This window comes from Lactuca serriola, chromosome 6 (assembly GCF_051521515.1).
Source record: "Lactuca serriola cultivar US96UC23 chromosome 6, Lser_US96UC23_V15, whole genome shotgun sequence".
NCBI classification, from domain to species: domain Eukaryota; kingdom Viridiplantae; phylum Streptophyta; class Magnoliopsida; order Asterales; family Asteraceae; genus Lactuca; species Lactuca serriola.
In genome coordinates, this window is record NC_136413.1 from 3,261,388 (window position 1) to 3,277,343 (window position 15,956).

At 33.1% G+C, this 15,956-nt stretch overlaps 1 protein-coding gene and 1 long non-coding RNA gene across 4 annotated transcripts; both read left to right on the forward strand.

The window, feature by feature from the left end:
- The first annotated feature begins 10,528 nt into the window (after positions 1 to 10,528).
- On the forward strand, positions 10,529 to 12,677 carry LOC145058246 (uncharacterized). The gene is made up of 4 exons (XM_079006177.1): positions 10,529 to 10,714; positions 10,801 to 11,001; positions 11,368 to 11,583; positions 12,028 to 12,677. The coding sequence occupies exons 1-4, from the start codon at positions 10,544 to 10,546 to the stop codon at positions 12,286 to 12,288; spliced, it is 849 nt and encodes a 282-aa protein (XP_078862303.1). The 5' UTR covers positions 10,529 to 10,543; the 3' UTR covers positions 12,289 to 12,677.
- A 1,178-nt stretch (positions 12,678 to 13,855) lies between these two features.
- Positions 13,856 to 15,917, forward strand: LOC145058331 (uncharacterized). Of its 3 annotated transcripts, none has more exons than XR_013686346.1 (5): positions 13,856 to 14,967; positions 15,056 to 15,158; positions 15,245 to 15,336; positions 15,662 to 15,723; positions 15,818 to 15,917. It is a non-coding gene; the product is annotated as an uncharacterized LOC145058331 (long non-coding RNA). The 3 variants fall into 3 exon arrangements; XR_013686345.1 differs by having other exon boundaries at positions 13,856 to 14,200; positions 14,277 to 14,967; positions 15,056 to 15,336; XR_013686344.1 differs by having other exon boundaries at positions 15,056 to 15,336.
- The last annotated feature ends 39 nt before the right edge of the window (positions 15,918 to 15,956 follow it).

The window sequence follows — 15,956 nt, forward strand, 5'->3', positions numbered from 1 at the left end:
TTGGAATATGACAATAAATTGAAAATGGGGGTGTTTGATGTTTTGAAATACTTGAAACAAACTAGAATTAACTATGATTTAAATGGACAATTGCAACAAAAATAAGAGTTTGATGTAAAATCAATAAGAGAAAGATGATTGACTTTGGACTTTCATCACTTGAACGTTTGGTCAAATAATCATGAGAATACTAAGGTGCAATACTTGTGTTTAAAATCTAACTTGGCTATAGCAATTTATAAGCATAACTTGCCTCAACTCTTCTTTTGTATTAAAATGACTAGAGAAGCTCATAGCACATTTCCTAAATCAAAGTCACAAAACTAATGAAGCATGTAATTTTGTGAAAATCAATTAGCATTAGGTTTTAAGAGTCACCAAATCCAAAGAGTAATCTATTGCTTTCATTACCACTATGGAGAAAATGTTTTCTTAGTCTAAATGAAATGAAAACAAACATTTAAACTAATTGTTGTTTATTAAATTAAAGACCTATTACTTAGTCAAGAATTTAACCAACAAAGATGACATTCATATATCAATATTCATGACTAGAGATATATAAACATGAATGAATTTTTCATAGAAAATATAATCATAAATATTCAACACAAGGTCATGGAGTTCTTCTAAATAACCAAAACATTCAAGCAATTATATCCAAGTCAACCAAATGAAAATCTAGCCAAGCATGGCTAAGATTAAACAAAAACAAGAGGGATTAGAGGTACCAAACATTGTCTTAGATGCAAGATGTAAGGAAATTACACTAATCTTCCAAATATTCTTCAAATCTTCCCAAAACTTCTTAGAGAGAAAAAAAATGGAATGTGTTCTTCAAGTTCCCCCAAATGAGCCTCCAATCTCCAGCTAAAGAGGGTCAATTTCCGGATTCAAAAAGAGACCAAAAGCTACCCACCAAACTTCCACAAATAGAGTCAACAAGTCAAAACCCGGAAACAACTCAGCACAATTCACGCGGACCGCGTATGGATCCACGCGGACTGCGTGGGTCACGCTGAATGTGAGAGTTGTGCCATTTAACATGCATTTAAGTCCAATCTTCATTTCTTCAACTTCAGCCCATAATCATAACTCTTTAAGACCCATTTGCCATTCCAAAGCCTTATAAAAATTGACCCAACACTCCTCCAATTTCTTGTAGCTCGATTCCACGCCGTCTCATCATCATCTTTGCCCATAAATTAGATCCAAATTGATTTCTTCTTTTACGCATGTACCTAGCCCAATCGCACGACTTCAAGTCTGCAAGCAAATCACATGCCTCCATGAGTCCCGCATCCTTCTAAGCCTCCAATAACAAATAGTCTTCGGAAAATCCTGCAATTAAGCTCAAAAACTAGAAAGTACCCGGTGAAGGAGAAAAATGACAAAAAAAGAAAATATGAATGAAGATTGACTAAAATAAGATGGATTGTGCTAAAAAAAACTATAAAAAGAAGTAAATAAAATGAAGCTATCATTATCCAAATCAAATGGGTGGATCATAAGCTTCTGGGTATGGATTAGGGTTACACATGACCCCTGATATTCTACACACACACACATACATACATATATATATATATGTGTGTGTGTGTGTATGTGTGTGTGTGTGTATTCATAAGCTAAAATCGGTTAGAGAGAGACACACACCTACCACTTGTATTTTGAAGAGTAATAACCGATTTTAGAGTCTCCATAACCTCTCCATATTCATCCTAATTGTTCTTGGTGTTTTGTGATTCCATTTGAGGCATCACACTTGGGGTGCTAAGCTTTCTTGATGTCAAGTCATTCAAGCTACTACACAAGGTAATATTATAACTAGTTTTTATGATTCAAATATCACCTTGCATGCTAGTTTAGGCTAAATGCTTTGGAAATTTTTATTGCATGTATAATTAGAGAAAACTTAGATCCAAAGCATTAGGGTTGTATATGCACCATAGGAATGTTAGAGTACATAAAACCTAACAAGGTTACCTAACCATTTACTTTTTTCGTTACTTGGATCCTAGACTTTAATAAATTAATGTTTTAAGAAACAATAAAAGGTATTAATTAAGACTAAATATTGAAAATATTAAATGAAACTTTGTTAAATTCTGTTGATAACTGTTAATAATTTTACACCCTGTAAAACCTCTCTCTTGTTGAGTTTCAAGAGACAATAACATTTGATGGTTATAATTCCTATAACTGGTATAATATCTTAAGGTTCTACATTTAAGATAAATAGAAATTATATAGACTAAAAGATCCCATACCTAAATAACCTCTGTAGGCCAGTCAACCTGATCATGATACATTGATGGAAGTATTATTATGATGATGTTGATGTGTCTCACATCATATTGGAGTAATTAACCTTGACTTGCAGAAAGTCTTGGATAATTATAAAACATATCATATGTCTCATCAAGAAAATTAGATATTCAATCTAACACTAGAAATTGCTTCAAGTCTGTTCAAGAATTAAATAAAGGAAGTTTAAGAGACTGTGTACTCGAATAGAATAATATTTCAGTTAAGGGAAATACAACATAAAACCATAAATCAAGAAAGGACCAAATCATTGGTGTTGTTTCTATTGTGGAAGAAACTAGACACTAAAATAGGAATTTCTACTCTAATCTCATCGAGTTGAAGAAGTCTGACTTGGACAAGGCTTCACGTATCTATATGATAGAACTATTTATTTTTCCATCATTTACTTGAGTATGTTATGCTTAAAGTAACACTAATAATTGATATTATGTGCTAATAATTGGAAGAAGTAATCAACTGATTACAAACGAATGGCATTTCGTGTTGAAGATATAACAAGTGTTGTTATAGTCTTTTATTTAAACAATAGATGTTTTGCCTATCCTTATAGGAACATGTAACAGTTGTAATTAATGAATAAATCTAGATTTACTTATCATTTAATGGATGTTCATATTCATATTCATGTTCTGAAACGATGTATTTTATGTTAAAGAACATTTTCTCATAATGTTGATTATGATGTAAATCTATAAGCTTTCATTAAATTAATAGTTATGATCATAACACCTAAATAATCAAATGATATTTTATTCAAACTTATCTGTGTCATAATCATAATGACTATATAAATAAGAAAAACATATACCAACTTCAAAAGGATGCAATTTTTGAAGGAAAATGAGTTTGATTCATTTGATATATATGAATCCTGGTTATACGGGAAGATGATTCACAAGTGTCTTTATTTATTAGTAGTTAAAGAACAAAAGGATTGACAAAGAATTATACATAAGTGATGTATGTAATCTTCTCAATCCATGAATAGATTTGGTGATAGATGTTTATTCAATTTCACTTACCACTTTTATTCGTTATGGTTGAAACTTTTGATTTCCTTAAATTGTTTCATAATGAAGATTGAAATACAACTTAATGAGATCATCATTAACCTTTCCTCGTGATAAATAAAATGAGTTTTGTAAACCAAGTCTTCTTGGAACATCTTAGGAGTTGTGGAATTGATTCACAACTCATTCCGACAAAACACTCACTCGTCATTAGTATGGTTCTTGTAGCACAGGATCCCCTGGTCACTTGGATCTATCTTTTGATGTTCGAGGTAGCCTTCATATTCTCTAGTGGGATAGGGTCACTTGGCCACTGGTTGAATGTCGATAGTACATGTTTTTGAAGAGGATAAGGATAGACCTTTCAATCTATTATATGATGTTATAAGAGAACTAATTACTTTATAATTTTTTGAAATTATGCTCACTGCAACAAATATATATTGTATATATAAAAATTTTCCAACCAAACAAGTGGATTAAATACTTTCATTAGAATAAGCATGTAATGGTTTATCCTTATCTAAAAGGTATGGATTCATGGAGCTTATGTTATACAATGAGCTTAACCACTCTAGCATCCACTAATTGCATTTATGTAGACTATATGAACTAATTGTTTAAGATGAAGTCTCCACTAATCCCACTAACTTTCATTCCAGAAGACAAGTGCTTAGAAAGTTCTTTTTCTAAGTGGGAGCTATTCAGAATTTTAAGTGCTAAAGATCCATAAACTAAATATATCACAGTTTGGAACTAGCAAGTCTTCAACTATTGTTAAATCTACTCAATAATTGATCAGAAACTAAAAAAACACATAGAGATGCATTCATGTATGATTATCAAGTATGGGCTTGATTAATCTTCCTCGATATAGTTTGACCATAAAGAGTAAGTAAGTTTTCAAAGGAGAAAACATACATGAATGAAAATCTTCTCAGATTTAAGCTAACATCTCAAAGTAAGAATCTTATTTCTTATATGAACGAAAGATATGGACGAAGCTTAGTCTCTACTTTTCGAGCGCGACGAATTCGAATATAGTTTTGTAAATCTGAGATACAATAAGAATTAGCCGACGGGGTCTAAAGGAAAGTTGTAGTACTCGTAAATACCAACGCGTGGATATAAATAACATAGAAAACGGAGCTCGTACGTGGAAGATACGGATGAGGCTTAGAGACTACTTTACTATAAAACTCCTAGAAATAAAGGGTGAACTCCTCATATTTTCTTCACACCATAAGCCTTTCTTTCTCTCTCTAACTTCTCTCTAGCCTCCCTAAACCCCTCCCAAGTCTAGGGAACCTCCATAGCACGTGAAGGAATCCCCGGAGTGCCAGACGCCTCCGAGAAGAAAAGCTTTCGGCTCGGAAGCGCTGCTCCAGCGAAGCCCGATTTTCCATAAAACCCGTTGTAAGTGAGCTACGCCTACGCTATTTTTTAAATAGATTTAATTTAATTATAGTAACGTTATTAGGAACTTATAATAAGTACTTTGGCTATTATTATGAGTTATATTGAGTGTTATTTAACGCTTATATAATAGTAATAATAGCTAGACTATTAATTAGTCACGGTTAACGTTAAAAACTAAACCCTAGAGGTATCGATACTAGGTTTTTTTGAGGAAAATTGTTTTGAGATAGAAGCGCTGTCTGAGTTCAGAATCACCACCTAATCAAGTGAGTGCATAGTCCCTTTAATGAACATGATTTTAATATAAGTATTGATTGAAGTATTAATTATATGTTTATGTGCGAGTTAATTGATGTTGCCTGAAATACGTGTTAAAGAACATATCTGATTATATATGATGATTTAGGATAAAGAGTATACCTAAATTAATTATGAGGAATATTGTATTTTCTTACGAGTACAAGTGAGTTATAATCAGAGAATAGAACTTTAGTATATGTCATTTATCCGGGAGCATGGATTAGACACAATCATTGTCCCTAGTCCGAGAGTATGGATTGGATATAGTCAAGTGTCATTAATTCGGGGGTATGTGTAACAATTGGTAAAAATAGGAACGATCGTACGATGCTATGTTTTGATTATTAAGAAATATGAGTATTTTATCAAGAATGGTTGAAAGAATTTAACCTCTTTTATTTAAATAAGTTCTTGTGAAATATAAAACAAGTAACTAATGATAAATTTCTTTATGATGTATGACTACAAACCATCATCGGTTTGTGAAAACTAGCATATAACATCATTTGAATGCAACAAACTTAATTTTTGTATCAACATGTATCTAGTTGATAATTAAGTTAGGTTCTATGTAAAACGTGTGCTTAATAGTTGTGGAGGATCTAAATTTGACAAATATACAAACCAAAGTGACAAAACGTGTTTAACGATATGGTTAACTGGTTAAATGTCATGAAATTATACATTGGTCAATAAATTTTATATTTAAATAAATTAAAATATAAAATGAATTATTATAAGGTATAATTAGAATGTATTTAAGTGTTTTTGAATAAAAAGAATAAAACATAAACATTAAAGTTCAAATACACAAAAACTACATTGTTATTTTATACTAAGTATACATGTATGTATTTGTATATATGTATTATTATCTAGTGAATGACTAGTTATGGGTCATGACTTAAAGTGATTTCATGTAAGTTTTATGATGTCTAAATCAATTAAGATAAGAGAATTGGTGGAGATAAGTGTCAACTTAACTAATAAGTGCTTAATCACTTAAGACATTTTACTAAGAATGCTTCTTAATCCCTCTTCTAGTTTTCGAGAGTAATACATTCCCTCTACTTAACTAGAAATCCTAACTAACTAAATAATTAGTAGTTAGTTAGTTAACTAACCCAATCTCTAAGCAACCACCCAAGCAAGTGGCTAGACAAGATCACATCACTTAAACTCACATCCCATCACAAGCTAGTCTAGGTTTTGTCCCCTTATCCTCTTCCACCCTTTCCTCCTTCATAATCACGAAATTTCCTCATCATTTTACCCTAAATTCACCAGCCAATACTCCAGGGAATTACTCTCAACCTTCATCTCATTTTCAGCCACAAGAACCTCCTTCCAAAGCCATCAAAACCGTGAACTAAAGGGCTGCTGTCCCTTTTGTGTTTCAGCCACAATTTCACCCATCTACACCTTCCTTTTGCTTGATATTTTTACCACCAAATACCCCTGAAAGTTAGTTGTTATGCTACTCAAAATTATAGATTAAAAACAGTGAGTAAACTACCCTTTTTCTTACTCTTTTGCTGTGAAGTTTTCGTGACAGCAACATAGCCAAAACAGTGACTGTTTTGGAGCATCAAACCAACACCCAAAAGTTCTTCATCTTCAAGCTTCCATTATTCAAGTATTCACATAAGGTGAGTTCATACCCCTACATTTTCATGTTTTCTTCAAGTTTTAAGGGGGGAATACAAGTTAGAACACTAAACATAACTTAAATTTAAATGATAGCTTTCTACAGAAAAGTTGAGTCCTGTTCACGGACTGTTTTGACCATCTTAAACTTAATATCTTTCAAAACTGTACAATATTCAAATATTTCAAGTTTATACCTTTCTAAGGACTACTCGCACACGTTCATACGATTTTTCTACAATTTATGGCGATTTTTATAAAACTAGCTATCATTTCAGAAGTGATTTCGGACCAGTCTGTGAAGATGTTCATTTTCACACTAGTTTGAGACCACTAAAAATCATAATAAAAATTAGGAACAAAGTAGACTCATTTTATAAACTCTCAGAGGTGACGGATTCAGTTTTTAACTTACGATGATTTTTCTATGAGTTTTCTAAAAACAGGGACAATAAAGGGTAAAATTGCCAAAAGTGGTTTATAGATTTATTAACACCTTCTAACATTTTTGAGAAATGTTTATACATTAAGGAAGTTAAAACACAATCATTTAAATATGTTTAATTACCATTTTTACAAAAGTGATAAGCACAAAAAGGTCTTTAGTATCAAACTTAAGGATTATTTCATGCAAAGTTTCTAATAAAAACGTAAGAATATGAACAACAATTACGAAACATACCAAATCATCTTTTAAAATTTATACATATATATAACCATTTACATATATATGTTTTGTTTACAAACTTGTCTTCTACATCGAAAATATACATATATAGTTTATGAAACTCTACTCCATTTGTATCCTGTTGAGCAAATGGTAAAATATTGTCAAATGCATATCTAAAGATTTCACGTCGTTTTTCATAGCTATCCCAGTCTTAGGGAACGATCATTTATACAAACATTTTCAACACAAAAACACGTAAACTCGTTGAACAAATTTAGTGAGTTTTGTCTTCACGGTACCTTATAAAGTACACACGAAAGTCCTGTTAAGTATAACCAGAGTCTCTTGTAGGGAGAACGTGATAGTTGTGTATAGATCTATACTGGGTCCGACAATCCCGCACCTTAGCTGCTTGCAACAGCTAGACCGGCAGGTCTGGGGGTGACAAATGTCATGACGAAATTGACACCTGAAGAACGTTGCGAACAAGGCATTCTGGGTCAATCAAGCATGGTTATAAGATAAAAATTAAAACTCACATAAAACAACAACGACACTTTTAGTTTACGCAAAGACAATCTTCAAACAATTTTATATACAAACAAAACTGCATAACATCATTTTAAGTAGGAAAATTACTTATACGCTTTGGTCTTTGTTCATTTAAGGCCACATTTCATTTTAGGGAAAATATAGGATTTTCCGGAAAACAAACATTACTACATTTCATAGAAAAGGTTTACAAATATACATACAAATGCTTATGAACTCACCAACTTAAATGTTGATACTCTCTTTTCAAATAACTTGTATTCTCAGGAAATCAGTAAATCAGGTAACAACTGGCTTTGAGGATGGGACGCTTAGGCGTCTAAACAAATCTTTTGACAACATATTGTAATTGATATTTTGAAACATGTAATACATACAAATGATGTAACTTTTTCAATTATATATATGTTGGTTGTGTTTGCTTTGAACATTTATACTCAACTGTTATGACACACTACATGATAGTCACCCGCTCCTAGACGTTTCCGCCATCCTGGTTTGGGGTGTGACAGTATGGATTAAGACATAGCCAGTTGTCCTTAGTCCGGGAGTATAGATTAAGACATAGTCATTCGTCCCTAGTCCGAGAGTATGGATTAGGCATAATCATTCGTCATTAATCCGAGAGTATGGATTAGTCATTCGTCCCTAGTCCGAGAGTATGGATTAGGCATAACCATTCGTCATTAATCTAAGAGTATGGATTAGCTAATCCGTTCATTTATGATATGGGAGTATGGATTAGGTAAAACGGTTAATCTTGGGTTTGAGAGTATGGATAGTCTCGTTGTGAGGATCGACGGGGTGGGATAAGAGTTGCTTATACATATATGGTGAAATTGTATATTTTGTGAGTTCTAAATTATATATATGATATAACATTGTGGGATTGAAATCCCTATGTACTCACCAGGTTTCCCAACCTAACCCACTCTGTTTATTTATATCACAGGTGTTGATATGAAGTCACATTACACTGAGAGATTAAGGAGTTATAAATCACTAGTGATAATGAATGTAAGTTCTGTTTATGCTTATGTTTCTGTATTGACGATGACATCCCAAATGTTTTAAAATGAATAAAAATACTTTTATTCGGAAATGCTTTGATAACGTATTTATCATGTTTTACTGGGAACAAATTCCGCAAACATTTTTATTACAAGAGGTACTATGATTTTTATAAAACATAAACAAAATTGGTCTTTTCTGGCCGAGAAAATGGGGATGTCACAAGAAACAAGTAAGCAATTTTAGGGTTTCCTTCAAAACCCTCATCATCGATCATCAGAAGCTGAGATCGCCGATAAACTCGACCTGAAGAAGACTGTGGGGAAGTATCATAATAAAACTGAATCCGCGCAAGTGTCATGACTAAAAAATGATGCTTAGAAGAATCAAAAGCTTCCAAATAAGCCACAAATTCTAGGATTTTGAAAACAATGAAGATCCCGTCGATTGTCCCCATTGATCGACTGATCCTTTAGCTCGATCTAATGAGCGGTTGAAGATGAATGGGTACATTCAGATTCAGAAAATCGAAATCAATTACTGATGGGGATCGGTGGAAGCTTTTTTATGGTGGAATAGGGTTTTTGATAGTGAACAGCTGTGTATATAAGAATGAGAAGAAATTAGGTCAAAGTCAAAATAACTAGCATAGTTTTAGGAAGTATTTGTGGAAGTTATTTATAAAATTACTTTATTACCCTTATTTATTTATTTAATTAATTATTTAATTTTGATTGGCCCACATTTATGCATACAATAACACAATAATTAGTTTAAACAAATAAACCTAGCGCTCTCTCTCTCTCTCTCTCTCTCTCTATATATATATATATATATATATATATATATATATATATATATATATATATATATATATATATATATATAACAAAAATAAATAAATTATATAAAAAACGAAAAATAAAATTAAAAAACCATATGTTGTAAAAAAATTTTGCATACTACAAGGACCAAATTTAAATTTTAAACCCAATTTTATGACTGATTTTAAAATAAATAATAATAACGAAATTAACCATGAAACTACTTAAGTGGCTAAAATGATAGTTATGCGTAAAAGTTGTGGCGTAGCCTACCAAAAAGAAATGTTATGTCTTTTCTCCAACTAGACATTGTAAACCTTGTTTTATGATATTATTACATAAAGTTTTTATTGCATTCATCTTATATCCAAATAAAACACCTTTGCATGTGTTGAGACACGAAACAATCTTATTCAATCATTTGCAATTGCAAATTTATTGTATCGATTACTAAAGAATGTAAATTAATATCGCTATTTACCATATAATATTGGATTTATTAAATCTCTATATTATGCTTTAAAGTTTAAAGCTTACATTTATGACCATGATAAAAAAAAAAAATGTAATATTAACGGATTATATCCAATGACATTCGATCTTTTTTTCATATATATATATATATATATATATATATATATATATATATATATATATATATATATATCATTAAGGGAATATAATTATGTAATAAACGAATATATTTGATTTTTGTATTTTTTTTATTAAAAGAAAAAAAAAAGGCAAGGTTTGGGCTTCTGAGTTAGGCCTCATTTTGTATGAACGGACAAGAACCAACCACCCTTCTCTTTCACCCTCACTTTTTCCTACAAGTACCCCTCGCATTCATCGCCGCTTCCATTTTCCACCACCTCCCTCTCAAACTGGCGACTTATAATCACGAAACCTCTCTCCTTCGTGAAATCAAACCAAAGAATCGAAGAATTATGGTATGTTTTCGTCGTTTTAGTGTTTGTTTTCTGCTTTTTTGTGTGTGTTTTTGGGTTTTTGAGTTTTTGAGTTGATGATAATGTAGGGCGCCGGAGGACCTGTTGAGGAAGATAACAACAGGTGGCCACCATGGTTGAAGCCTCTACTTCGTGAAAGCTTCTTTGTTCAATGCAAATTACATGCGGATTCACACAAGTCGGAATGTAATATGTACTGTTTGGATTGCATGAATGGTCCTCTGTGTTCTCTGTGTCTCAATCACCATGAGGACCACCGCGCCATTCAGGTATTTGTTCTTGTTCTTCTTCTTCCACTTTTGTTTCATGGGTTTTAACCATTTTTGAATTCAAACATATGAACACCTTTTTAATTTCCAATCAGTTTAGTACCAAATTTTGAAATTCAACATCATCTTTAACTCCTTTTGTATTCACCGATTCATCAGCCAAACAGCTTTTTCGTAACCAAATTATGTACTATAGCATCTGGATTTTACCCAATTTGAATAAAATCATCTGGTTTCTCACCGAATTTGACTTTCACTCGGTTTTCTCAACCAATTTGGAAATTTTGGTGAATTCGGCAAACTGGTCTTTCAATTTTGCTGGATAATTTATAATGGGGAAATTGAATTTTTGTGATTGATTTGCAGATACGACGGTCATCATATCATGATGTGATTAGGGTATCTGAGATTCAGAAGTTCTTGGACATTGCTTCAGTACAAACTTATGTTATCAACAGCGCAAAAGTTGTCTTCTTAAACGAACGACCACAACCAAGGCCAGGGAAAGGAGTTACGAATACATGTGAAGTTTGTGAGCGTAGCCTTCTTGATTCCTTCAGATTCTGTTCACTTGGATGCAAGGTAAGATCATCATCATCATTCGTCATTCATCAATGTATTATGAATTAATTTAATTTTTGGGAAATGCTGAATTTTATTTTAATTTGTTCACCTACTCCTCTGTTTCGTGGTTGACTTGAAATCATTACGTGTAGTCCTGCGAATGGTAGTCAATGACGAATTTTTTTCTGGGTTTTCGGAATCATTTTATATCTTTTTCACTGGGTTGATGATGGTACTTTGATTGAACATTCGAACATGGATTTAATCTCAACCATCGAACTGGGTTTTTGTTTATGATCATGATTTTGACTTTTTGCTGACCATCATGAGTGGGAATCGGAGAATATGGACATTGAATGATTGGTTATTTGAAATTCAATGGAAAAAATCCAAATCAGATTCCTTTTCGTTTTTACATTTTGAATAATCAATGATCGAATTCATTGTTTATGATATGTACAGATTGTTGGGACATCCAAGAATTTCGAAAAGAAGAGGAAGATCTTGCCGGAGAAAAAGCATTTGTTAATGGCTGTGTCGGATTCCGATGACTCATACAGCAGTGGTAGCCATCTCCGGCAGCTGAGCAACCACAATAACATCAGAATTCACAGCTTCACGCCGTCAACGCCACCTCCGACCGCCGCTAGCTTCAGAACAGCAAAGAGGAGAAAGGGTATACCCCACAGAGCACCAATGGGAGGACTAATCATAGAATGTTAAGTCAACCAGCCCCCTGAACTTTTACTTAATTACCCAAAGGTCCCCCTCTCTTGCAAAATTCTTACATTTCCAAACGCAAGTGCTTTTTACCTTAAAGAGCCTGTGTGCCGAATTTACCCTTTAATCCCCTCCATTTGTACAAAGAAGCAGCCTATAGGATATAGTAATGGAATAGACACTCTTGGAATATAGAAGGGCTTAATTGAAAAAAAATAAAAAGTTGTAAGAAAATGTCAAATATTTGGTTTATAGAACACGTTTTTTTTTTTTTGGAAAAATGTAATTATGGTGTGGTAGTACGAATCAAAGCATGAATGATACCGATGTACTTGTATGAAATATAAAAAAAATGTGAGGCCTATATTGGGAATAAAAATATGTTTGGTGTCTATCATTGATTTGATGGAAACTAGTGTTTTAGTGGGGAGGTTTCCGGTGCTAATCTTGATGAGTTGATGGAACATCATGGTATCTTAACATTTTTAATTCATACCATTAAGTGATTCTTATCATATAGAAAGATACTTAAATAATTATTATAAAATATCGATAAGATATATTATTCCATATATATTCATAAAATTTCTCTATCTAAGGTCAAGGAGGAACTTAAGAAAAAAACAACTTGTAGTGAAGGTAAGAAAGAGTTGCTCATCTTTAGGGGTGAGTTTGGAACCGAAAAACTCAAAATTCAAATCGAATCGAAATCGATTTTAGAGCAAACCATATTCAGATTTGGTATTTGGTCTGGTTTGAGACCAAACCGAACTTTGAATTTGGTTTTTGGTTTGAGTTTTGGTTTCATGAAGTTTAGACCAAACCGAACCGAAAAACCAAATTGGATTAATTAATTAATTAAAAAAATATTTTATATTTATATGTTAAATAAAAAAATTTAAAATAAATCACATTTTAGCCCTTTTAGCAATTTGGTATCCTCAATATCCAAGTCAAACCAAACCGAATTGAAATTTAATTTTCGATTTGGCTGGGAGGGATTTGAATTCGGTTTGCTTCGGTTTTCGATTTAGACAAAAAAAAATCCAATTGAGGAAACTGACGAACCCATAAACCAAACTGATTCTCACCCCTATTCATCTTTGCCCTTTGTGGGGTAGCAGTTGGGAAATGATGAATAGTTTAATGTGGACGATATGGAAGATGAATCAAAAGTTTGGAATGATTTGACACGTTGGATCATGTTAACATTGGTTATTCAGACGATGCATGTCATCATTTTTTTCACTTGTAGTCCTCAAATTCGTTTAGGTTTCACTATAAGAAAAACAACCTTTTACGACGCGCAAACAACGACACTCACTGATTTATGTTACGCAAAAGAGAGTGACACTAAAAAAGTGACGTCTCTTCAAAAAATTTAAGGATTTATGTCACGCATTCTTGCGTACCCTTAAATTAGTGTCTAAATAAAAAAAAATATAAAAAAAAAACACGGAGGGCACCTATAATAAAATGTGATGTATGTCTACTAAAGATGTCGCTTTATAAATTTTAATGGAGTGCGCCCATCTGGTGGGAAATGAAATCCTAAAAAATTCAAAACCCCACATCTTTTTCTTCTTTCCCTCTTCCCCACATTATCGACGCTCGTTCCTTTCCCTCTTGTCTCTCTCGGTCGCTACCTAGGGTTTTTATTGAAAGCTTGAATCGATCGACTGAGGTAACCAAAGGTCAAGCGAACCGGGAAAGGGTTTTCAGTGAAATCTACTGTTACTCTTTGAAATCGGATCCAATCCTACCTTCGCCCCATCCTTTTTGTCTCTATCAGTTTCTACCTAGGGTTTTTCGTGAAAGCTTGAATCGATCGACTAAGGTAACTAAAGGGTAAGCGAACTGGGAAATGGAAGCAATAAATCCAACAGTCACTCTCAAATCGATTCTACTGGACAAGGTTTCAATTTGGGGCTCTCTACATTCTTATTGATTCTACTTTCATTCAAGCTTACATCGGTTTTTTTGGTATACAGTAACCGAAGCTTACATTCTCATCGATTCCACTTTCTCTCTCTTAACAAAATATCTCATATTCTCAAAAAGCCCTAAACCAGCCATCGCCGGCTATCACCTCCACCATCGTTCACGTCATCCTACTTCCCAGATGGTGTGTGTGTGCGCGCGGCAAGACTGAACAGAAAATGGGAAAGGAAAGAAAAAATGAGCAGAAAGATAGAGAAGAGAGTTTAAGGACGAGGGGAGGATGCATCGGAGCTGTGGTACTGTTCTTAATGTCTTTTCAAAATACAGTAACCTTATTATGGGCTTGAAGAAAAAGATGATCGTTTTCTCTGTTTTGCAGTTCTAGATGGTATGGGTTCACCCTGATATGGTTGAGAGAAGTGTACGTCATCTCTAAAGATCACAATCATCCATACCTTATTTTGAATTTCGCTTGCTCTCTCTCTCTCTCTCTCTAAACATTTCCTCTCTTCTTTCTTTCTAAAACCCTAGTCTATCATCATTACAGAGGAATTTTCGTGTTGCTTTCCACCATCTGTGCTGAACAAGACCATTTTCACTAGACCAAGCTTTGAATTGGAAAAAAAGAGTTGTGGTCAAACTTGGTTGTTGGTTCCATTGAAAATGATTAAGTCGGAGGTTGTCCTAAAAGTTGAAGGTATTGTTGTTGAACTTATGGAAGGGGGGGCCTAAAAGTTGAAGGTATTGGAGTTTTCATAGATATTCATGAATCAAATTCTTTATTTGTTTCTTTTTCTCCCTTTTGAAACTTAAATTCACAAAATTTCAGGATTAGTGGTAAGATTTTGCAATTAGAGAGTGTTACACAGTCAGAAGCCATGAGGAGGCGGTATCGCTACTTGAGCCATTTTTCTTTAACAACCACGTTTCAGGTATGCTTGAAAGCTTGCTTAAATAAACAAAGGAAGCTATGGACCATATGCTTCAGCAACTCCTGTTGGTTATAACCCTGGTTCAGCTGCTACAGCTGCCAATTCCACCTCTAATGAAGACCTTGGTGGGTCCCACTCCCAGTTTAAGGAAACTAATGTTTACATCACTGACCAGCAGGTTAGTTTCATTTATTCTACTTCACATTTTTAATTTTTAATTTTGTTTTGAGTGCTTGAATCACCCATTATACGGATATATTTTCACAGATAGAATGAAGATGTTAGCCATACCTGTATCAAACTATTATGCACATTTTCTATTTTTTTTAAATATTAAGTATCTCTGGGTTATATGAGAAGGAGCGGGACATCCTTATTAAGAAACACATGGTTTGCTATTCTACTTCTAATAGCCATTTGTCTACAGAAGCTTAGTTATACATAAAGGAGTAATTTGTAAATGGGTTTACTCAATTATAACACTTGTTGTTATCTAATTGCAGGTTTCTATTGTAATAGTAAGCGAATATTTTATCACAAGTGGGAGATGCTTAAAAACTTTCAGGTACCACTACTACTACTACTACTACAATTCACTATTAAAACCTCGCTCGTTTAATCTGTTTTATTTCATATTTTTTATTTGATTTGTATTGCAGAACTCGGAGTTTTGTAATCAATTTTAGCGGTCTTATTTTGTGTTGATTGTGCAAGAAATATTTGATGTGATGATCGACACTTTCATTTAAGCTGTGCATGTGTTGGTGCTGCAGCACTTATTCTGTCTGGTATGTATAT

What these genes read in the sequence shown, in the direction of transcription:
- LOC145058246 (XM_079006177.1), top strand. Translation starts at nt 10,544, where the DNA reads ATGAACGGACAAGAACCAACCACCCTTCTCTTTCACCCTCACTTTTTC. An exon ending in CAAAGAATCGAAGAATTATG is followed by an intron (nt 10,715 to 10,800) that starts GTATGTTTTCGT and finishes ATGATAATGTAG; the next exon opens with GGCGCCGGAGGACCTGTTGA. An exon ending in AGGACCACCGCGCCATTCAG is followed by an intron (nt 11,002 to 11,367) that starts GTATTTGTTCTT and finishes ATTGATTTGCAG; the next exon opens with ATACGACGGTCATCATATCA.